The sequence below is a fragment of the Pan paniscus genome, chromosome 19, assembly GCF_029289425.2.
Source record: "Pan paniscus chromosome 19, NHGRI_mPanPan1-v2.0_pri, whole genome shotgun sequence".
In the NCBI taxonomy this organism is placed as follows: domain Eukaryota; kingdom Metazoa; phylum Chordata; class Mammalia; order Primates; family Hominidae; genus Pan; species Pan paniscus.
Genome location: NC_073268.2, coordinates 20769434 through 20792299, shown reverse-complemented (window position 1 = coordinate 20792299; position 22866 = coordinate 20769434). Strand labels below are relative to the sequence as shown.

At 51.9% G+C, this 22866-nt stretch overlaps 1 protein-coding gene and 1 non-coding gene across 20 annotated transcripts in view; both read right to left on the bottom strand.

Moving 5' to 3' along the window:
• HDAC5 (histone deacetylase 5) overlaps window positions 1-9119 on the bottom strand; it is a 45747-nt gene extending 36628 nt beyond the window's left edge. For 6 of the 19 annotated variants that reach the window (XM_034941747.3, XM_063599014.1, XM_063599009.1 and 3 more), the window contains exons 1-2: window positions 8037-8469; window positions 2275-2485 (exon numbers count right to left, since the gene is read on the bottom strand). In XM_034941747.3, the coding sequence (XP_034797638.1) occupies window positions 2275-2296 (22 nt within the window). In that variant the 5' untranslated portion in view covers window positions 2297-2485; window positions 8037-8469. Of the gene's footprint in view, window positions 1-2274; window positions 2486-8036 lie in introns of all 19 variants that reach the window. The other 13 variants (XM_034941757.3, XM_055101766.2, XM_055101764.2 and 10 more) reach the window with 7 other exon arrangements.
• A 12446-nt stretch (window positions 9120-21565) lies between these two features.
• Window positions 21566-21670, bottom strand: LOC117976724 (U6 spliceosomal RNA). The gene has a single exon (XR_004667461.2). It is a non-coding gene; the product is annotated as a U6 spliceosomal RNA (small nuclear RNA).
• Between the last annotated feature and the right edge of the window lie 1196 nt (window positions 21671-22866).

Below are 22866 nucleotides of genomic sequence, written 5' to 3'. Positions count from 1 at the left end.
AGCCTACTGTCCTTTACTCTGGGGAAAGAGGAGCAAGTGTTCAGGGAAGTGAGGAAAAGGTGGGAGGTGCTCAGGGGCTGCAGCAGACCCTGGGGACTAACCATTTCCTTCCTTCCCACCTCTTAGCTCCTGCCCCATGGCCCATACCTTTCCTTCTTGGGGCTCTCTACAGGGAAGTGGACACCCGCGTGCTCTGGCTCCAATCGGTGGTCTCATTTTACTTCCGCCGAGTTCCAAGGCATGTGGTTTCCAGGCTTCTGCCAGGCGCTGGGCACCCCAGCCCTAGCCCAGATGCCAGCCCAAGCTCTGGGAATAGCAGACGCTAGGCCCCTCAGAAAGGAAGAGCTGGGGGGAGGCTGACTATCTCCCTGGCCCAGGGCAGCTGGAACCCCACAACTGGGAAAGCCAGTCCAGAACCCCAGGAACACTCTGCAGGAAGGGCCTCAAGCAAACATCCCCAAGCAGTGGCCCCAGTTCCAAAGCCTCTCAACAATCCTAAAATGAGGTTCCCAATCCCTGGCCCCCTCCTTTTTTCCTTCTTTCCCCAACACAGAGAAGACAGCATCTCCCCCTGCTGGGGGGAGCTGGAAAGCCAGCCAGGACGCGGGGCCCATTCCACAGGCCCACTCAGGATGCCCCTCCTGGCCAGGGCTCAGCAGTGGCTCTCAAGCTGCCAGCCTCCTGCGTTGGTGGACACATCCAGCTCCTCCAACACTCTTGTCAGCTCCCGCAGAGGTAGCTGCAAGGGAAACTTGGACCGCCAGCATCTGGAAAGGTAACCCAATAACTTCATCTATCCTGGGTTGATTATCACATTTCCCTGCAAGGGAAAGAAACCCCAAAGCTGGGAAAAATCCTTTCCAAGCCACCAACAGATGCCGCTAGGCAGCTTCAATTCCCTTGGCCAAGAGTTAGACCCCAGTCCCATGGGAAGCAGGGACTGCAGATGGCTCCTGGACAGGTCAGCGTCACAACTCAGAGGAAAGAAGTAGCTGGCACTACTGCCCGACATGGCTGAGCTTGCTGGGGTAGTGTCCAGCCAAGATGCACGAGGGACAGATGAGGACCCAGGCCTCTCCTTTCCCTTCGCCATCCAGCCTCAGAGGGGCAAGCAAGAGGGCAGAGCTGGGCAGCCCACCTGTCCCAGCCCCTAGGGGCTGAATGAGGGCAAAGGCAGAGGGAGGAATATCTGAAGGAGAACAGCAAACCCTACAGAAAGGATGATGGGGAAGAAAATGTGGGGTGGTCTGGATTCCTCCCTCATGCTGCTTCTGTACAATCCTGCAAATGGGTATTCATCCTAGGCCCTAATTGCCCTATCTCTAAAAGGAGAAATATCCACCTACCCCTACATAAAAAAGATGAGGAGTACGATGGGCCGTGGAGAGCTAAAGTTGAGCAAGATGGACCTTTAACACTGTGTGGAAGGAGACACCCGAGGAGGAGGAGACGACAGCCACTAACTCTGACCACACTGCCCCAGGACCCTCCTGGGAAACTGCTGAGGGTCCAGCTCAGGCCACTAGAACACAGCCTCACAGGCATACATCCAGACCCAGCTGCACATCAAGCTGCCTAGAGTCCCCCAAATAGACTATTTCCGGCAGCACTGGACAGGGTCCTAGGAACAAAGAGGAACAGGAAATCTCAGAGTAAAAGACCCCAGATTAGCAATCTACCATATGAAGGGCCCAAGAGGAAGAGAGGCAGTCTACCTGGACTCAGAGGAGAGCCGAGACTCCTCTACACACGTCACCTCACTCCCACCCAACGCCACGCACCTGCACACGGAGGCTAAGGCCCAGTGCCCTTGTAAACCTCCACTAAGAAAAAAGTATGGAACACAAACATTCCACTAAGTAAAGAAGCCACCATCATGAAAAGGAAGCTGAGCATTCTGCTATAGTAAAGAAATTCCTCCAACATCATCCCAGACTGCCCAGAGAGATTAAGGGATACACACTGCCCCCTCAGGCCCACCTGTCTTGGCTAGCAGGGGAAGGCGAAGCTGGAGCTGAACACCCCTAAGTTGAGAGGGCAAGCATGGGGGGCAGAGTAGGACCCATTGCCTTCCCAGGACTAGACCGGACCATCAATCCCTCGATTCCCAGGTCTACCTCATGGGCCCTTTCTTGCAACACTTCTCCACTCCTTACCCCCTCATTCCCTTATAGCTCAGACAGTAAAGGTCAGCTGGCCTGGAAGGGAAACCCACACAGCCCATTGCATCCGAAGCTACCCCAGGGTGCTCTTCTCCAACCTCCCAGCTCTTACCCGACTCGTTGGGAGAGTTCATGCCGGCTCTGGGCCTGCAGGAAGCTGGCGTTGGGGGCTGGGACGGGAGGGGGTGGAGCTGCGGTGATGTCAAGAGAGACAGACGATAACAGACAGACGGACGGGACGGGAGCCCGGGGCCGCCGTGCCTCTAATGCCCATCCGAGGCCATCCTTCGGGGCGAGGCAGTCAGGCACTCAGAACGGCATCCCTGGGGAGAGATGGAGCAGGGTTAGAGGCCCCTAACTCAGGAATCTGAGAGTCGAAGGAGACCTTGGAGCTCATCAGTTTGTACCTGGGGATGAGGGATGAGAGGGAGGGATACCTGCCCACAGCCACAGTAGAAATCTGCAGAACTGGATAGACCCTGGTTTCTTATCTTACTAACTGATGAGGCTCCCAGAGCCCAAGGGATAGGAAATGGCTATGGTGGCCAAACCCAACAGACCCCTTTTCAGGTGAGTGTCTACTGCCAGCTGGGGAGACCCTATAGACTCCCAACAGTGCCTGCCATGGGACTAGGTGTGCACCAAAGGAGAAAGTGCAGGGGGGCTTCTGATCTGTATCCATAGCAGTGGGGAGATGCAGGGCTGATCTAGAGTCCCTGGCAGAAGTGAAGGGAGAAACTGGTATCCCAGCCTCCACAGCCTAAGCTGGGACTTCTAGGGGTCTTCTCCCGACTTTCTGATCCTTGTGCCACCCAGCTCTGGAAATATGGATGTGCTTCTGTTTTGGTCTCCCACAGTTCAACAACAGACCAGGACAAGAGCTTCTCTTTCCAGGAATTGAGAAAGTCAGAGACCTCTCCATCCCAAATCTAGTACCCTTGGCCTGGCAGGTGCAGGGCCCAAGCCCAGCACTTTGTGTATATTGTACAGGTTGTGCTCTGTGTAAGGAGGTCTGGCCCAGGGAGATACGAAATCCAGCCTGTGCCCTGCCTGCCAAGCCATGGCCTGACATGCTGAGCCCACCCAAAACAAGGGACGATTTTTTCCCAGTTTGTACGAAAGCAACAAAAGGCCCAGCAGTAGCCCTGCTGAGGCCAGTATAGTAAAGGAGGAGGTATTACAGGACCACGGCTTTGCCAACCCATGCCCACTCCTCCAGTTCTCCCCCACAGTTAGTCCTCAAGCCTCAGACACTATGCATACAGCCACCTGGCCCATCCCTAAACAGCCCACGATCCACCCCAGACATGATCTCATTCATTTGCTTCCAAATGAAGGCAGGCCCTCCAATACCCAATGAAAGCAAGGTAGCAGGAAGTCATCAGAGGAGGCTGTGAGCTGCTGCGAGTTTAAGCCCTAACTCTGCTCCCCAAGCCTCGAACCAGCAATCAGCTCTGCCCCCCTAGGCAGCCCCACCTCCTGGCAGGATTAATTCTCAGTAAGCCTTACATTCTCATCAGATTCCCAAGGGTGGGGTCCATTTGGAGCCCAGAAGCCCAGAAGCCAGCTATGGCAGAAACACAAGAACATGAACACACATGCGCATGCACGCACACATGCACACACGAGACCTTGAGGTCCCAGGCTTGCTGCTGGGACCACAGGGCTTGGACTCTATGGCTGGAGAAAGGTGCACTCAGATTGGGGGGCAGAGTTGAAGGGGCTAAATTGCTCCTGACAGGCACAGGTATGGGATTAAGACAAAAAAGGCTGCGCAGGCAGGGCTGAGGCCAAGCTCAGGAATGTGGCAGGTAGGGCTGCTGGTGCTCTGGCAGGGCCCACGTGGGCAGGCAGTTCAGCCTGTGCCCACACCAAGGCTGGCACCCAGTCCTGCTCACACCCTTTCCCGTGGGCTGGGGAACACAGGTTCAGAAATTCCCACGATTCCCAGCAGCCTGAGTAGCCCAGTCCATCTCCACAGTGAGAGGCACCTCCACAGCAAGGTGCTCAGACGGGGCACAGCCCCAGTGGCACAGAAACCAGGTTAAGGTTAGCCCCTAGCCCCCATCATCCTAACCCACCTACTCTCTCTGTGGGTCTTAAAGGTGCTGATCCTCACCCCTGAGGCAGAAGAGGAAGGGAGCAGCTCCTTGAACTCATGGTGGGCTCGGGACTCATCTACGTCTGCTCCTCCCCGTCCTATAAAATTCAGCAGGATCCCTGGGCCCCTGGGCCCTGTCCACCTGTAAAGAGTGTCTGCCAACACCCCCATCAAGTCTCCCAAGTGAACCAGAGCCACAGGCTGAGCCTCCCTGAGAAACAAAGCAGTGTTCATGGTCTGATCGGGACAAGCACAGATTCCCGTCTGGGGTGGGGCATGAAGGGGAGAAGGGGAGCCTGATGTTTAAAACCTGAGCTGTTTGTTCCCACATCTGCCAGAGAAATCTGTTGGGTCTCAGTGGGCAGTCAGGGACACCAGGAGCTGTGTCCCAGATGACCTAACACTTGGATGCCAAACCAGGGAGTGGCCCAACTTCCAGGACATCATAAGCAGACAGACCCCTGCCCACCCCACTACCTCACACCAACTCTTTCTTCCAGACAGACCCCTACCCCACTCCGGGATCCAAAACCACCTCCCACATCCAGCCAAGACAGCCGGACAAGGATGAAGGAAACGGGCTGCATCTCACCCTACAAGCTCAGGGCTGAGCCTGTGGAAGTAGGGTGGAAACCCCAAACTCTGGCAAAGGGTGGGTGGAGGAGGGCAGACAAGTGAGGGGCACATGGTACAAAGCAATGCTCCAAAGGCCATAGGTTCACAATGTTACCCTGTAGAGATCTTGTTCCTCAAACAACTCCCTCAAAATTCCTGGGGAGTCAGGTGTCCCTTGAAGACCCTCTCTGTATCCTGGAGTCCAGTACCACCATGCAACCCCCTCCCAACACACCTGCTCTGGCCCCAGGCCAGGGTACCCCCTAGGTCATAGGTGACAGGGTCAAGCAGTGTGAATCAAGTCTTGGGAGTCTGAGATTGTTTCACTCTACCCCGACAGTTTCATCAAAAATTACAAACCGGCCAGGCGCGGCGGCTCACGCCTGTAATCCCAGGACTTTGCGAGGCCAAGGCGGGCGGATCACCTGAGGTCAGGAGTTCCAGACCAGCCTGATCCACATGGAGAAACCCTTTTTTCTACTAAAAAAATACAAAATTGGCCAGGTGTGGTGGCGCATGCCTGTAATCACAGCTACTCGGGAGGCTGAGGCAGGAGAATCACTCGAACCCTGGAGACAGAGGTTGCGGTGAGCCAAGATTGTGTCATCGCACTCCCGCCTGGGCAATAAGAGTGAATCTCCATCTCAAAAAAAAAAAAAAAAGTTACAAGCCAAGACATCCCACCCAAAGGTCAAAGGCACTAGGAACTTATCTTGACCCCTCCTGACCATGGCCACAGCCTACCACTTTCCTCAGCCTCTGAGAGCTTCTGTTGCCTAGTGCCTCCCCCAAGCTAGGCCAACAGAAGCCCAGAAGGATCAGAGCCATGAAGGGTGGCTGACTTGGATGTCCAGGCCCCAAACCAGGGAAAGGGGGAGGGTGACAGGGAAGGAAAAAAGGCACCAGGCTGACAAATTCATTTTTGCAATCGGCCCATTTCTGTTTGTCTGCTCAGACGCAGCTCCAGGCATCTGCACAAGCCAGATGGAGGAGGCTGCTATTTCTAGAAAAAAAAAAAAAAAAAAAAAAGAGGGGGGGTGGTGAGAGGGGAGGAAGGGAGGAGGCGGAGGCAGAGGGCAGAAGACGGGGTCTGTTTGCCCTAAAACCTCAGGCAGAATGATACCCTCTTCCCAGCACTACCAGACAGGGTCCCCATTCAAGAAAGGGCTGCGGCTGGGCCTGGGGTGAGGTGGGATGGGGAAGAAGAAAGGCAGAGAAAGTTTAATTAGCTAAAGTCGGCTACAATAGGCCCCCTCACGGGCTACATCAGGTTTTCATTCATGAGCAAGCTACAGTGCTCCAAAAATGCCAAGAACCACCCCCCCTTGCTGTCTCCCCCTTCCCCCCCTACTGCCACCAACAGGAGTGTGTCCTCTAGCAGGCTGGCTGAGCCTAATGCTGTGTTCCAGACATCCCTCCTCAAAGGGATGTGAGTAGGAAGAATTAATTATTAAAGAGCAGCTGGTACTTCAGCACCGACTGCACTACCCCCAGCTCCTATAGCTGATGCCCCCTCCCCCACTATGCGGGAACACAAATGACCCCCGCCCAACATTCCCAGGCCCCATTTCTAAACACACAATTAAGATGCCACCCCTACGGAAGGCAAAGCAAACCTTTGTCTCTGCAGCTACTTGGGGTGGGTGGGGCATGTGAAACTGCTGCCCCCCTCCAAATTACACGATCCAGCCAAAGTAGGAGAATATATTGGATAAGAAGGGGAGGCTGGCACAGAACTAACATTTCCTCCATCCTTGCCCCCAAGTAACCCACACTTGAGATCTGTCTCTCTGGTCTCTGGCATGCCCACATTCCCAGGACAGAGTGGAGATACTGGGGGCCCATTTCTCTAACTCAGAGAGACCCCTACTGCTTTGTCAAGAAAGCCCAGATCCAAGTTCAAGTGAAGAGAGGGCAAAGAGAGGAGTCAAGAAAAGAGGAAGGAGACAAACCAAGATCTCCCCAAGCTTTGTGTTTAGGGAGGGAGAGGAAGGAGGGAAGACTGGAATGAAGAAGCAGGCAGCCCCCAACATGGCTCATCCACCATCCAGCCCAGCCAGCCTAGCCCAGCCCAGCCCAGCCCAGCATCTCAACAGCCAGCATAGGCTCAGGGTGCCTAGGACTGGGGAGACTGAATACCATGCCTGCCTGCCTACATCCTCTGAAACTAAGAGGAAGCCAAAGGCAGGACCCAGACCCAGACTGCAATCCTGCAAGGCAATCTGGCTAGGGGTCCCTCTGACCAAGACTCCTGGATCTCACCCTCCCCCCCACCTCCTTTTGTTCCCATAATCTGGCTCCATCCTCCCCTCCCAGTTGGACACTGAAACCAATCACCACCACCTCCCCAAGCTCCAAATCTAATCCCAGATCCCAAAAGCATGGTGGTCACTGACTGAGTGATGGGTCCCTTTTGCACCCTCCAAAAAGCAACTGCAGCTGTTACCTTTCCTCTTTAGGGACACACCTCATTTCAGAAGGGGTATCAGCCAGGGGTATCAAGTGGTCATCTCCTCTCCCAAAGGAAGCACCCAACCTCCCCACTTTAACAGCCCCCACCGAGCTCCCAGATTAATTACTTACACCCAGCCAGTTCTCATCTTCCCCAGGGCCCCAGGGAAGGGTGGGGTGGAGAAGCTGACTCCCCCCAAGTTAATAAGGCACTGGTAGTGCCCCCGCTTCCATGAGATACAGATCCAGGATGAAAAATGGGGGGCATCCACCCAAGACAAGAAGGGGTTGGGGGGGAGCTCCATTTCATCTCCTAGCTCTCGCATCCTGGCTCCAAGGTGTCAGACAGGAGAAGAGGGTGGCAACAAACGCAGTAACGCCTCACAGGAGACGGGGTGAGAATAATGGGAGAGAGAAGTAAGGTGGACTCCGCAGTCCCCCTCCTCATTCACGGAAGTCAAGGACATAAAATCAAGGATGCGTTCGTAGCTACGGGGAGAAGCGCTCTGGGTGGGCAGCACCCCTCACCTCAGAGTACCAAGAAAGGAGTGTCCAGCGAAGAGGGGTCTGCACAGAATCCGGGTGCAGGGCTCAAATGGCTCTGCAACGCAACATGCGCCGCCAGGGAAGGGGCAAATCAGACAACCCCGGCCGGTCTCCGAGCCATTTGGGGGCGCAGGGCGCGAGAAGGCGGGCCCCTCCCTTACCTGTAGGGAAGGCGCCCCTGTCTGGGAGGGGCAGGGAGGGGCGCGCGCAGCAACCCCGATGTCCCGCTCACGGGCTGCCGATGCTCCCGGGGGGCGCCGGCTGGCTCCCAGGGCCGGGAGGAAGGAAGGGGGGCGCGGGGCGCGGAGCGCGGCGCGCGCGCTGGGAGCCCGCGGACAGACACAGCAGGAGGAGGGGGCGCCGCCTCGCGTCCCGGGGTCCGGGGAAGATGGGATCTGGGCCGGGGCGGCGCGCTCACCCGCTGCGGCTCGAGCTCCGGCTTCGCGGGCGGCGGCGGCAGCAGCGGCGGCGGCGGCGGCGGCAGCACCTCCTCGACGGCTCCTCCATCTTTGCGGCGGCTCCTCCGGCTCCGCTCGCCGCCGCCACCAACAACAACATTCGGAGACGTCACTCCCGTCACGTGACCCGACCCGGAGCTAAAAATAGACCCAGACCCCCCCCCCAGCCCCCCCCGCCTTCCCCATGCCCGCAGCCACCACCAACCCCTCCCCTGCCTCTCCGCCCTCCCCGCCGGGCGGGGCCAGCGACGCCATCGTGACAGCTCCTTAAAGGGCCAGTGCCCAGCATAGGGTTCGGCCGAGACGGGGTGGAAGGGAACGGATCGGAACCCAGCGAGCAGGAGTGGAAGGATCGCTGCAGGGGCCGAGTATGGATGCTGGGGCTCAACCTTTGGATTGTAAAAGTTTCCTCCTTGCGCTCCCCGGACTTTCTTTTCAAACCGTGGATGGTGCAATCGTCGCTTGCCTAAGCTGCTCCCCTAACACGCCCTCCCGCGGTCGGGGAGGGGACCTGGGGATAGATTCCCAGGGGCTGGGAGGGCCACCGCAGCCTCTGCAGCGGGGCCTGGCTGGGGGTGGATGGTTCGGACAAGTCTCGAACTCGCCAGCTCTGACCGCACACACTGCATCCGTGCCAGGGAAAGAAAAGCCTGGGAAAGGCCAGGGTATGGCTGTAACACTCCAAGGCCTTCAAAAGGGCAGACCAGCAGACCAGGAGCCGGAAAGACTTCCCTGACTTTGGTGCCATCCACGCTACATCTCCTCTTGGTACACAGTATGAACATGTTTAATTAGACCTAGACAATTTGTCAATGACCCAGCAATTCCACTAACAAAAATGTATTCCAAATAAATAAACGTTGTTATGTTAAAAAATGAACATGAGATTGTTTGTAATGATGTGAAAAGTTGAAAACAACCTAAATATCCATCCATAGGGAATTGGCAAGCAAAGCAGGAGACATTCATTCAGTAAAATATTATCCAGACATTAAAAGTTTTATAGGGGACCGGGCATGGTGGCTCACGCCTGTAATCCCCGCACTTTGGGAGGCGGAGGCAGGCGGATAACCTGATGTCAAGAGTTTGAGACCAGCCTGGCCATTATGGTAAATCCCCGTCTCTACTAAAAATACAAAAACATTAGCCGGGCGTGGTGGCAGGCGCCTGTAATCCCACCTACTCAGGAGGCTGAGGCAGTAGAATCCCTTGAACCTGAGAGGCGGAGGTTGCAGTGAGCCAAGATCGTGCCATTGCACTCCAGCCTGGGCAACAAGAGTGAAACTCTGCCTCAAAAAAAAAAGTTTTAAAGGGGCCAGGTGCATTGGCTCTTGCCTGTCATCAATCCTAGCACTTTGGAGGCCGAGGCGGGAGGATTGCTTGAGCCCAGTTCAAGACCAGCCTGGGTAACATGGCGAGACACTGTCTGTATTTTAAAAAAGAGGCCGGGCGTGGGCCAGGCATGGTGGCTCACGCCCGTAATCCCAGCACTTTGGGAGGTCGAGGCGGGTGGATCACGAGGTCAGGATGTCGAGACCACCCTGGCTAACACAGTGAAACCCGTCTCTACTAAAAATACAAAAAATTAGCCGGGCGTGGTAGTGGGCGCCTGTAGTCCCAGCTACTCGGGAGGCTGAGGCAGGAGAATGGCGTGAACCCGGGAGGCAGAGGTTGCAGTGAGCCGAGATCACGCCACTGCACTCCAGCCTGGGCAACAGTATGAGACTCCGTCTCAAATAAAAAATAAAAAAATAGCCGGGCGCAGTGGCTCATGCCTGTAATCCCAGCATTTTGGGAGGCCGAGGCGGGCAGATCACGAGGTCTGGAGTTCGAGACGAGCCTGACCAAAATGGTGAAACCCCGTCTTTACTAAAAATTCAAAAATTAGGCGGGCGTGGTGGTGCACTCCTGTAATCCCAGCTTCTCAGGAGGCTGAGACGAAAGAATCACTTGAAACCGAGAGGCGGAGGTTGCAGCGAGCCGAGATCGGGCTACTGCACTCCAGCCTGGGCGGGTGACAGAGCGAGATTCCGTCTCAAAAAAAAAAATAAAAATAGGCTGGGCGCGGTGGCTCACGCCTGTAATCCCAGCACTTTGGGAGGTCGAGGTGGGCGGATCACAAGGTCAGGAGATCGAGACCATCCTGGCTAACATGGTGAAACCCCGTCTCTACTAAAAATACAAAAAAATTAGCCGGGCGTGGTGGCGGACGCCTGTAGTCCCAGCTACTCGGGAGGCTGAGGCAGGAGAATGGCGTGAACCTGGGAGGCAGAGGTTGCAGTGAGCTGCGATAGCACCACTGCACTCCAGCCTGGGCGACAGAGCCAGACTCCGTCTCAAAAAATAAATAAATAAATAAAAAAGAAAAAAGAAGAAAAAAATTTTATAGGTCTATACCGACCTGAAAAGATGCCCGTGATATATTATTTTCTTGAAAATCAGGACTCAAACAAGTATTACTGCATTGTTCCATTATTATAAAAACAACAAACTAGATTCATATGCCTGAGTATATGTGTATATCAAAAAGCCTGACCAAGGGCCAGACCTGTGCTCACGCTGGGGGACTGAGGTGAGAGGATAGCTTGAGCTGGAGAGGTGAGCTAACTAAGAACACACCACTGCACCCAGCCTGGGTGACAAAGTGAGATCCTGTCTCAAAAAAAAAAAAGCCTAACCAGGCATGGTGGAATGGTGGCACACACCTGTAGTCCTACCTACTTGGGAGGCTGAAAAGGGAGGATTCATTGACCTCAGGAGTTCAAGCCCAGCCTGGGCTACATATAGAGACCCCATCTCTAAAAAAAAAAAAAAAAAAAAAAGGAGGGCTGGGCGCGGTGGCTCACGCCTGTAATCCCAACACTTTGGGAGGCCGAGGCGGGCAGATCACAAGGTCAGGAGATCGAGACCACCCTGGCTAATAGGGTGAAACCCCATCTGTACTAAAAATACAAAAAATTAGCCGGTCGTGGTGGCACATGCCTTGTAGTCCCAGCTACTCGGGAGGCTGAGGCAGGAGAATCGCTTGAACCCAGGAGGTGGAGGTTGCAGTGAGCTGAGATCACACCACTGCACTCCAGCCTGGTGACAGAGAGAGACTCAGTCTAAAAAAAAAAAAAGAAAACTGAAACAAAAAAAGCCTAGAAGAATAAATACCAGAATGTTTGTCTTTACTTTGTCTTACTTATTTATTTCTTTTGAGACAGAGTCATTGTATCTCCCAGGCTACAGTGCAGTGGCACAGTCATAGCTCACTATAACCTTGAACTCCTGGGCTCAAGTGATCCTCCCAACTCAGCCTACCAAGTAGCTAGCACTACAGGTGTGTGCCACTACATCCAGCTAAATTTTTTTTTTTTTTTTTTTTTTTGGCAGGGTCTCGCCATGTCACCAAGGCTGGAGTGCAGTGGCGCCATCACAGCTCACTGCAGCCTCGATTTCCCAGGCTCCAGCGATCATCCTACCTCAGCCTCCAAGTAGCTGGGACCATAGGTGCACGTCACCACACTCAGCTAATTTTTGTATTTTTTGTAGAGATGGGGTTTCCCTGTGTTGCCCAGGCTAGTCTTTTTTTTTTTGTTTTTTTGAGACGCAGTCTCATTCTGTCACACAGGCTGGAGTGCAGTGGCACGACTGCGGCTCACTGCAACTTCTGCCTCGAGGGTTCAAGCGATTCTCCTGCCTCAGCCTCCAGAGTAGCTGGGATTACAGGTGCAGGCCAACACGCCCGGCTAATTTCTGTATTTTTAGTAGAGACAGGGTTTCACCATGTTGGTCAGTCTGGTCTCAAACTCCTGACCTCGTGATCCGCCTGCCTCAGCCTCCCAAAGTGCTGGGATTACAGGCATGAGCCACTGTGCTCGGGCGCTAAGGCTAGTCTTTTTTTTTTTTTTTTTTTTTGAGACAGAGTCGCTCTGTCGCTTAGGCTGGAGTGCAGTGGTGTAATCGCAGCTCACTGCAAGCTCCACCTCCCGGGTTCATGCCATTCTCCTGCCTCAGTCTCCCGAGTAGCTGGGACTACAGGCGCCCGCCCCCACACCCGGCTAATTTTTTTTTGTATTTTTAGTAGAGACGGGGTTTCACCATCTTAGCCAGGATGGTCTTGATCTCCTGACCCCGTGATCTGCCCACCTCAGCCTCCCAAAGTGCTGGGATTACAGGCGTGAGCCACCGCACCCAGCCTTTTTTTTTTTTTTTTGTCTCGCTCTGTTCCCCAGGCTGGAGTGCAGTGGTGCGATCTCGGCTCATTGCAACCTCTGCCTCCCAGGTTCAAGCAATTCTCCTGCCTCAGCCTCCCGAGTAGCTGGGACTACAGGAGCGTGCCACCACACCCAGCTAATTTTTGTATTTCTTTGGTAGAGACGGGGTTTCACCATGTTGGCCAGGATGGTCTCGATCTCTTGACCTCATGATCCACCCGCCTCGGCCTCCCAAAGTGCTGGGATTACAGGCATGAGCCACTGTGCCCGACCTAGGCTAGTCTTATACTCCTGGGCTCAAGTGATCCGCCCATCTCAGCCTCTCAAAATGCTGGGATTACAGGAGTGAGCCACCACCCCTGGCCACTTCAGGGGATTTTACTGCAGCTGGTCCTTTCCTCATATTTGGGGGAAAAAAAAAAAAGAAACACCCAAAGTTTCTACGTGATCTGATCCCTGCCCATGTCATCTCTCTTTGCTTAGCTTTCTGTACTCCCGCCATGTGACTTTCTCTCAAACAATGTGCTCTCTGCTCTTCAGGGCCTTTGCACAGGCCGTTTTTATCTTTCTAGAATGCCTCCCTCCCTTCTTCTCTTTGCCTGGCTAACTCCTGCTCATTCATCAGAGCTCTTTTTTTTTTTTTTTTTTTTTTTTTTGAGCCAGGGTTTTGCTCTTGTTGCCCAGGATGGAGTACAATGCCGTGATCTCGGCTCACCGCAACCTCCGTCTCCCGGGTTTAGCAATTCTCCTGCCTCAGCCTCCCAAGTAGCTGGGATTACAGGCATCTGCCACCATGCCCAGCTAATTTTGTGTTTTTAGTAGAGATGAGGTTTTTCCATGTTGTTCAGGCTGGTCTCAAACTCCCAACCTCAGGTTATCCGCCTGCCTCAGCCTCCCAAAGTGCTGGTATTACAGGCATGAGCCACCGCGCCCGGCCATTAGAGCTCATTTAAATATCACTGAAAGAGGTCTTTCTTGGTCCTTTAATTAGAATAGATCCCCTTGTTATATATGCTTTCATCAACCCTGCTAATAATGTGTAAATATATATCTATTTATGGCATTATGGTTCATTGTCCATCTTGTCCTCTAAATTACAAACTTCTTTATTATTATTATTATTTTTTTTTTGAGACAGTCTTGCTCTGTCACCCAGGCTGGAGTGCAGTGGTGCAATCTCGGCTCACTGCAACCTCTACATACCAGGTTTAAGTGATCCTTGTGCCTCCACCACCAGAATAGCTGGGATTACAGGCATGTACCACCACGCCCAGCTAATTTTTGTATTTTTAGTAAAGACTGGGTTTCACCATGTTGGCCAGGCTGGTCTCGAACTCCTGACTTCAGGTGATCCACCCACCTCAGCTTCCCAAAGTGCTGGGATTACAGGGGTGAGCCACCACGCCCTGCTTTAAACTATAATGAAATTGGCTGGGTGAGGTGGCTCATGCCTGTAATCCCAGCATTTTGGGAGGCCAAGGCAGGTGGATTACCTGAGGTCAGGAGTTCGAGACCAGCCTGGCCAACATGGTGAAACCCCGTCTGTACTAAAATACAAAAATTAGCTGGGCATGGTGGTGCGCATCTGTAATCCCAGCTACTCAGGAGGCTGAGGAAGGAGAATTGCTTGAACCTGGGAGGCGGAGGTTGCAGTGAGCCGAGAACATGCCATTGCACTCCAGTCTGAGCAATAGAGTGAAACTCAGTCTCAAAAAAAAAAAAAAAAAAAAAACATAATGAAGCTTTGCACTTGTCACCCAGGCTGGAGTGCAATGACGCAATCTCAGCTCACTGCAACCTCTGCCTCCCGGGTTCAAGTGATTCTCCTGCCTCAGCCTCCTGAGTAGCTGGGATTACAGGCACCCACCACCATGCCTGGATAATTTTTGTATTTTTAATAGAGACGGGATTTCACCATGTTGGCCAGGCTGGTCTCGAACTCCTGACCTCAGGTGATCCACCTGCCTCGGCCTCTCAAAGTGCTGGGATTACAGGCATGAGCCACCGCACCCAGCCAACTATAAGCTTCCTGAACACAGAAACTATACATCTTCGCCCAGCACAGTGCCTGGAACAAAAAAAAAGAATTAATGAGCATGTGTGGAATGAAATGAATGAGTGTTAAAAGATTAAAAGATTAAATCAAGCTGTGCACCTTCCACCTGGACAATGGACTCTGTGCAGAAACGGCACCCCATGGAGTCACCCCACATCACTCCAAGATAGGGGTCCTCCTGCCTTCTTCCTGTAATGATGGCATTACCTATTTGTTTGTTTTGTTTTGTTTTGTTTGAGACGGAGTCTTGCTCTGTCGCCCAGGCTGGAGTGCTGTGGTGCAATCTTGGATCACTGCAAACTCCACCTCCCAAGTTCAAGCAATTCTCTGGCCTCAGCCTCCTGAGTAGCTGGGATTACAGGTGTGCACCACCATGCCCGGCTAATTTTTTTGTATTTTTTTAGTAAAGACAGGTTTTCACCATCTTGGCCAGGCTGGTCTTGAACTTCTGACCTCATGATCTGCCCGCTTCAGCCTCCCAAAGTGCTGGGATTACAGGCGTGAGCCACCGCGCCTGGCCGGCATCACCTATTTGTTATTGCACTTGCACAGTCTTTCGCCATCTTCTGGCAGTTAGGATGAGTTGGGTTGGGAGTTTGCTTTCACAAGGCTTGTGCTTTGTCTCCCCAAACGGATTATGAGCCACTTGAGAAAAGAGATAAAATCATATGTCTTTTTGCCTTTCTAGCACCTAGCATATCACCTTGCACATAGTAGGTGCTCAGTAAAAGTTTGGGGACACTGGAAGATTCCAGAATCTTCTCTCTTGGGATCTCAGAACATGGGAAAAGAATCTCCCCCTGTAATATGACAAATGATGGTCAATAACTGCCTCGTGGAGCACATTGGCTTGGCACTTCCCATTTTACAGATGAGGAAGCAGAGGCTCAGGGAAGCTTAATAATTGCTTGCCCAAAGTCTGGATCACCTGAGGTCAGGAGTTAGAGACCAGCCTGGCCAACATGGCAAAACCCCATCTCTACTAAAAAAAAAAAAAAAAAAAAAAAATTAGCCGGGCATGGTGGCACACACCTGTAGTCCCAGCTATTTGAGGAGGCTGAGGCAGGAGAATTGCTTGAACCTGGAAGGCAGAGGTTGCAGTGAGCTGAGATCACACCACTGCATCCAGCCTGGGCAACAGACGGAGACTCTGTCTAAAAATAATAAATAAATAAATAAATAAATAAATAAATAAATAAATAAATAATTGTCCAAAGTTACAGAGTTTCTTTAAGCAAGAACTGGGGTTCAAACCCAGGTTTCAGTGGCAGGGCGCGGTGGCTCACACCTGTAATCCCAGCACTTTGGGAGGCCGAGGCAGGCAGATCACGAGGTCAGGAGATGGAGACCATCCTGGCTAACATGGTGAAACCCCGTCTCTACTAAAAATACAAAAAAAATAGCCGGGCGTGGTGGCAGGCGCCTGTAGTCCCAGCTACTCGGGAGGCTGAGGTAGGAGAATGGCGTGAACCCGGGAGGCAGAGCTTTCAGTGAGCCGAGATCATGCCACTGCTCTCCAGCTTGGGCGACAGAGCGAGACTCATCTCACAAAAAAAAAAAAAAAAAAAAAAAAAAGCCCAGGTTTCTGTGTTCCCTAACACAAGGAACAGGGGCTGATGAAGCTAGACTCCCAACCCCAGAGCTTTAGCCTTCTTCTCTGGAGGTCTCTGAGATTATCGTGTCCATATCCCAGTGGCCGAATGTCCCAGAAGTTACAAAAATGTACCATATGGGGCCCTGATAAGTCTTCAGATTTCGTCTTCTCAGGTAAGTGGGGGATAAATAATTCAGCATGCATTTGTCATGTTTCTTGAGTACCTGTGAGAGATGCTGAGGATATAGAGATGATTCTGCCTTTAGGGAGTCTCAAGTTCCTTACAGAAAACATAATTGTCTTTTGTTGTGAGTTCCTAGGGTAGACAGATATCCTTGCCAGGACCATTCACCATGGAAACAGGGGTCACGGGACTGTCTCCTTCACCACCACCTCAGTTTCTCAATGTAGAGTGAGCCTGCAGATGGGATCTAGAAGCTGGCTGGAGAGCTTCTGACCCTGGGAACCAGTGGTGAATTTGGCCTCTTGGTAGAAGGAAATAAATCTCAGAGAAAAGCCAGATATTTAACCGATAGCCTGAGAGATGGCAGCATGATTGCACTTTGGAAGGCAGCAAGGAGAGGAATGAATGTGTTCAGCAATGCTGCTAGGCCATCCGGGAGTTGCCAGTCCTATCTGAAATCATGAAAAAAGTCATAGGCCAAGTGCAGTGGCTCACACCTGTAATCCCAGCACTTTGGGAGTCCAAGGGAGGTGATCACTAGAGGCCAGGAGTTTGAGACCAGCCTGGCCAACATGGTGAAACCTCGTCTCTACTAAAAAATACAAAAATTGGCTGAGCACGGTGGCTCACACCTGTAATCCCAGCACTTTGGGAGGCCGAGGCAGGCGGATCACCTGAGGTCAGGAGTTCGAGACCAGCCTGTCCAATGTGGTGAAACCCCATCTCTAATAAAATTACAAAAATTGGCTGAGTATGGCAGTGCACACCTGTAATCCCAGCCACTCGGGAGGCTGAGGCAGGAGAATCGCTTGAACCCAGGAGGCAGAGGTTGCTGTGAGTCGAGATCGCGCCATTCCATTCCAGCCTGGGTGACAAGAGCGAAACTCTGTCAAAAAAAAAAAAAACCAAAACAACAACAACAACAAAACACACACACACACACACACACACACACAAAACCCAAAAATTATGCCGGGCGCAGTGGCTCACGCCTGTAATCCCAGCACTTTGGGAGGCCGAGGTGGGTGGATTACTTGAGGTCAGGAGTTCAAGACGAGCCTGGCCAACAGGGTGAAACCCCATCTCTACTAAAAATATAAAAATTAGCTGGATGTGGGGCCGGGCGCGGTGGCTCACGCCTGTGGTCCCAGCACTTTGGGAGGCCAAGGTAGGCTGATCACGAGGTCAGGAGATCGAGACCATCCTGGCTAATACGGTGAAACATCGTCTCTAAAAAAAAAAATAATAATAATTAGCTGGGTGTGGTGATGGGCACCTGTAACCCCAGCTACTTGGGAGGCTGAGGCAGGAGAATCGCTTGAACCCGGGAGGCAGAGGTTGCAGTGAGCCAAGATCATACCACTGCACTCCGGCCTGGGCAACAGAGCAAGACTCAGTCTCAAAAAAATAGATAAATGAATAAATAAAATACAAAAATTAGCTGGGAGTGATGGTTCAGGCCTGTGGTCTCAGCTACTCGGGAATCTGAGGTGGGAGGATTGCTTGAGCCCAAGAGGTGGAGGTTGCAGTGGGCCAAGATCAGGACACTGCACTCCAACTTTGGCAAAAGAGTGAGACCTTGTCTCAATAAAAAAAGAAAGAAAGAAAAGTTATGAGGCCAGCACAATGCTAGGTACTGTGGGGAAGGCAAAAAATAAAAACAAACAAAAACAACAGGACAGGAGGTAAGAAAATCTGGGTCTTAGGGATAGAGACAACTCTGGGCTGGAGTGCTGTTGGATGAGTCATTTGCCCATAGGGCCTTGGTCTTATCTGGAAAATAGGACTTGAACTTCTGTTCTCTGAGGTCCCTTTCAGTTCTGACACTTCATGAGTCCTAAATTAGATATGATGGCAGATATGACAATGTCCAGCATGGAACTGGGTGGCAAAGTTTAAGCTGGACCTTCATTCCTCCAAGATAGTCAAGGTCCAGTCCTGCCCTTGGGCTGTTTACAATGAGCTCTGAAGACAGAAGAGAGTTAATTTCCTGACAAATAATCCATGTGCCCTAGGCACAAAGTAAAGGCAATGTCATTGAGGATGACTTATGCAGAGTGCAATGAAAACTGAAAACTGCCTCTAGGATGCCTGGGTTTGGCCCAGGTCTCCCTGTGTGACCCTGGGCAAGTCCCTTCTCTCTGGGCCCATGTTTCTTTTTCTTTTTCTTTTCTTTTCTTTCTTTTTTTTTTTTTTTTTTGAGATGGAGTCTCGCTCTTGTTGTCCAGGCTGGAGTGCAATGGTGCGACCTCAGCTCACTGCAACCTCTGCCTCCTGGGTTTAAGCAATTCTCCTGCCTCAGCCTCCCGAGTAGCTGGGATTACAGGCACCTGCCACCACACCTGGCTAAGTTTTTGTATTTTTAGTAGAGATGGGGTTTCACCATGTCAGCCAGGTTGATCTTGAACTCCTGACATCAGGTGATCCACCCACCTCAGCCTCCCAAAGTGCTGGGATTATAGGCATGAGCCACCACGCCCGGCTTCTGGGCCCCTGTTTCTTTATGATTAGAGGGTTGGACTGAATTTCCTTCCTTCCAGCTGGAGACTTTTCTGGGTGGTGCAACAAGGTGAAGTTGAGAAGGAAGGGTGGAACAACAACTTCTTCTTTCCCTCCTTCCCCTGACTCCTCTGGGCTTGAGGGAGAAGAAACCAGTTTCAGGCCAGCATCCACTGTGCAGTCTTGCCTGACTGTTTGATATGTTTAGGGGGAGAGCAACAGGCAGGGACCTTGGCTAAGTCACCACCTATCTGAGCCTCAGTTTCCCTGTCTGTAAAAGGGCATGGTTGGATAGATGACATCTGAGGATTTTTCCAGCTCTGGCAGCTAACTCTAGAATTGGATCTCAAAACAAACAAACAAACAAACAAACAAACAAACAAACGAGGACCTGGCTAGAGGCGAGAGCCTCAGTCATTCCTCACCTGAGAGCCCTACCTAACCCTTGACACCTTCTGTCCCTTTTCAGGCCTCCCACCTCCTGCCTTCCTGGCCTAGAGATCAGGAGCAGGCCACTGTCTCTGCACTCAGCAATGGCCAACCCTGAGGAAAGCCAGCAGAAACATGGCTCCTAGAACAAGCTGTGAATTTGTTTAAAAATAAAGACTATTCTGGGTGCAGCTGCCACCGTTTGTCATGGCGCCTAAAAAAATAAATGATTTTTTATATATGTAGAGAGAGCAGAGCAAAGCTGTCAGTCTGCTGGTCTGTAGATCCCATATCCACCAAGAGCTGCCATCAGTAGCCAGCCACCTGCTAGAGGACAGCAGATGACCAGGAGGCCTGGCACACAGTTGGGACTCCAGGACAGGCTTCTCAGCCCAGCTCCCTCCAGGTTCCTAGAGTGTCCCACAAGCCTTCTTACCCCTCCCAGCAGCAAAAATAGCAGAAGTCCAAGGAGATGGCTGAGAAGGAAGCCTATCCTCTCCCCTACCTCCTTGCTGGGATGTGGAGCTGAGGCCCAGGATTTCCTGGACTCTACAGAGTTCCTGCCTGCCTGCTCAAGAGTCAAGGCCACATGGCCACAATAGTGCAAGTGGCAGTGGTGGTCGATCATGTCCCACATGTCTGCAGGTCATTCCAGAGTGTCCTCTCTGGGCAGGGCGTGCCCAGAGAATGTTGGGAGGGGATAGTGGGAGCCCATGTACCTGCCCTCGGGGAGCTTTCCAACCTGTGGAAGCAACATGGCCACATGAAGCAGGGTGGAGCAGAGTAGGAGAGAGGGGGCCTGGAAATTTAGGCAAATCACTTGCCCTCTCTGAGCCTCAGTTTCCCTTCTGTGATTAGACAGGTGGACCCTGTGATTCTGGAAGACCTTCTGAGCCATAAGGTCATGAAACGACAGTGAACAATACACAGTGAACTTACAGGCTATGTGGAAAGGTATGGACTACTGGCACCCCAAAACTCACCCAAATGCCTTCCCTCCAGCCTGCAGTTTTGGGTTAACGTACATTTTGCACATCTTTTATTGTAATCATTTATTGAACGACTTCCTTTCAAAAGACTGTCACATATATTGTCATTGTCATGACAACTCTGCAAGGTAGATATTATGTACTCCATTGTATGGATAAGGAGACGGAGGCTCAGGGAGCTTACAGTCAATAAGTGACAGGACCCAGACTCTCTGGGTGCATAGCCACATGGGGTCTCCCCCAAACAGGCAGAGACAGCCTGAGGACCCAGAACACCCTGGCAGGAAGTCCTGCATTGATGGCGTATGGAAGGCACATTTCATCATCCTCCAACAGCAGGATTTCTGGCCCATCCATGATGACACACTTCTGCCCAGCAGACACAGAAGCAGATATAATCCTCCCCAAACCTCCTCAGGGTGGACATTATTATTATTATTATTATTATTGGTTTTGTTGTTGTTAAGACAGGGTTTCCTATTGCCCAGGCTGGAGTGCAGAGGTGTGATCACAGCTCACTGTAGCCTTGACCTTCTGGGCTCAAGTGATCTCCCTGCCTCAGCCTCCTGAATAGCTGGAACTACAGGCACATGCTTCCCTGCCTGGCTACATTTTATACTTTTTTTTTTTTTTTTTGCGACGGAGTCTTACTCTGCTGCCCAGGCTAGAGTGCAATGGCACGATCTTGGCTCACTGCAACCTCCGCCTCAAGGGTTCAAGCAACTCTCCTGCCTCAGCCTCCCAAGAAGCTGGAATTACAGGCGTGCGCCACCACGCACAGCTAATTTTTATATTTTCAATAGAGACCAGGTTTCACCATGGTGGCCAGGCTGGTCTCAAACCTCTGACCTCATGTGATCTGCCCACCTTAGCCTCCCAAAGTCCTGGGTTTACAGGCGTGAGCCATTGTGCCTGATGTTATACCTGATTTTTACAATTTCCTTATTTTTTGTTTTACACACTTTTTTTTTTTTTGAGCTGGAGTCTTGCTCTATCAGCCCAGGCTGGAGTGCAATGGCACAATCTCGGCTCACTGCAACCTCTGCCTCCCGTTTTTAAGTGATTCTCCTGCCTCAGCCTCCTGAATAGCTGGGATTACAGGTGTACACCACCATGCCCGGCTAATTTTTATATATTTAGTGGAGATGGGGTTTCACCATGTTGGCCAGGCTGGTCTCGAACTCCTAACTTCAAGGGATCCACCTGCCTTGGCCTCCCAGAGTGCTGGGATTACAAGCATGAGCCACCATACCCGGCTGTTTTTACAAACTTTTTAAAATGGAAAAATACAGAACACGTCACAAATTTTCGTGTCATTCTTGTGTAGGGTCTATGGCATTCTTCTGTATATGGGTCCTATTTTAGTATACAAGCACACAGTCTGATTTTTGATGTAATATATCATGAAAATACTCCCATGGCATTAAATCTTCCACAACATCATTTTATGTGGCTGCATGGTATTCCATTGTATTGTTTTATTGTAGTTTCTTTACTTTTTTTTTTTTTTTTTTGAGACAGAGTCTCGCTCTGTCACCCAGGCTGGAGTGCAGTGGCGTGATCTCGGCTCACTGCAAGCTCTGCCTTCCGGGTTCACGCCATTCTCCCGCCCCAGCCTCCCAAGTAGCTGGGACTACAGGCACCCGCCACCACGCCCGGGTAATTTTTTGTATTTTTAGTAGAGACGGGTTTCACTGTGTTAGCCAGGATGGTCTCAATCTCCTGACCTCATGATCCACCCGCCTTGGCCTCCCAAAGTGCTGTGATTACAGGCGTGCGCCACCATGCCCAGCCGTAGTTTCTTTACTTGATGCTCTTTTGACGGATGTGTCAGTTGTTTCCAATTTTTTTTTTTTTTTTTGAGATGGAGTCTTGCTCTGTCTCCCAGGCTGGAGTGCAGTGGCGTGATCTCGGCTCACCGCAAGCTCCGACTCCCGGGTTCACGCCATTCTCCTGCCTCAGCCTCTGGAGTAGCTGGGACTACAGGCGCCCACTACCACGCCCGGCTAATTTTTTATATTTTTAGTAGAGACGGGGTTTCACCGTGTTAGCCAGGATGGTCTCGATCTCCTGACCTTGTGATCTGCCTGCCTCGGCCTCCCAAAGGGCTAGGATTACAGGTGTGAGCCACCGCGCCCGGCCCAATTTTTCCATCTTAAATAATGCTGTGGGCTAGGTGCAGTGGCTCACACCTGTAATCCCAGCACTTCGGGAGGCCGAGGCAGGCAGATCTCCTGAGGTCAGGAGTTTGAGACCAGCCTGACCAACATGGAGAGAAACCCCGTCTCTCCAAAAAAAAAAAAAATTAGCCAGGCATGGTGGCACACACCTGTAATCCCAGTTACTCGGGAGGCTGAGGCAGGAGAATTGCTTGAATCCAGGAGGCAGAGGTTGTGGTGAGCTGATATCATGCCATTGCACTCCAGCCTGGGCAACAAGAGCGAAACTCTGGAAAGAAAGAAAGAAAAGGAAGGAAGGAAGGAAGGAAGGGAGGAAGGAAGGAAGGAAGGAAGGGCGGGCGGGCAAGCAAATTGTGATGCACATTCTCTTTTTTTTTTTTTTTGGATGGTGTCTTGCTCTGTT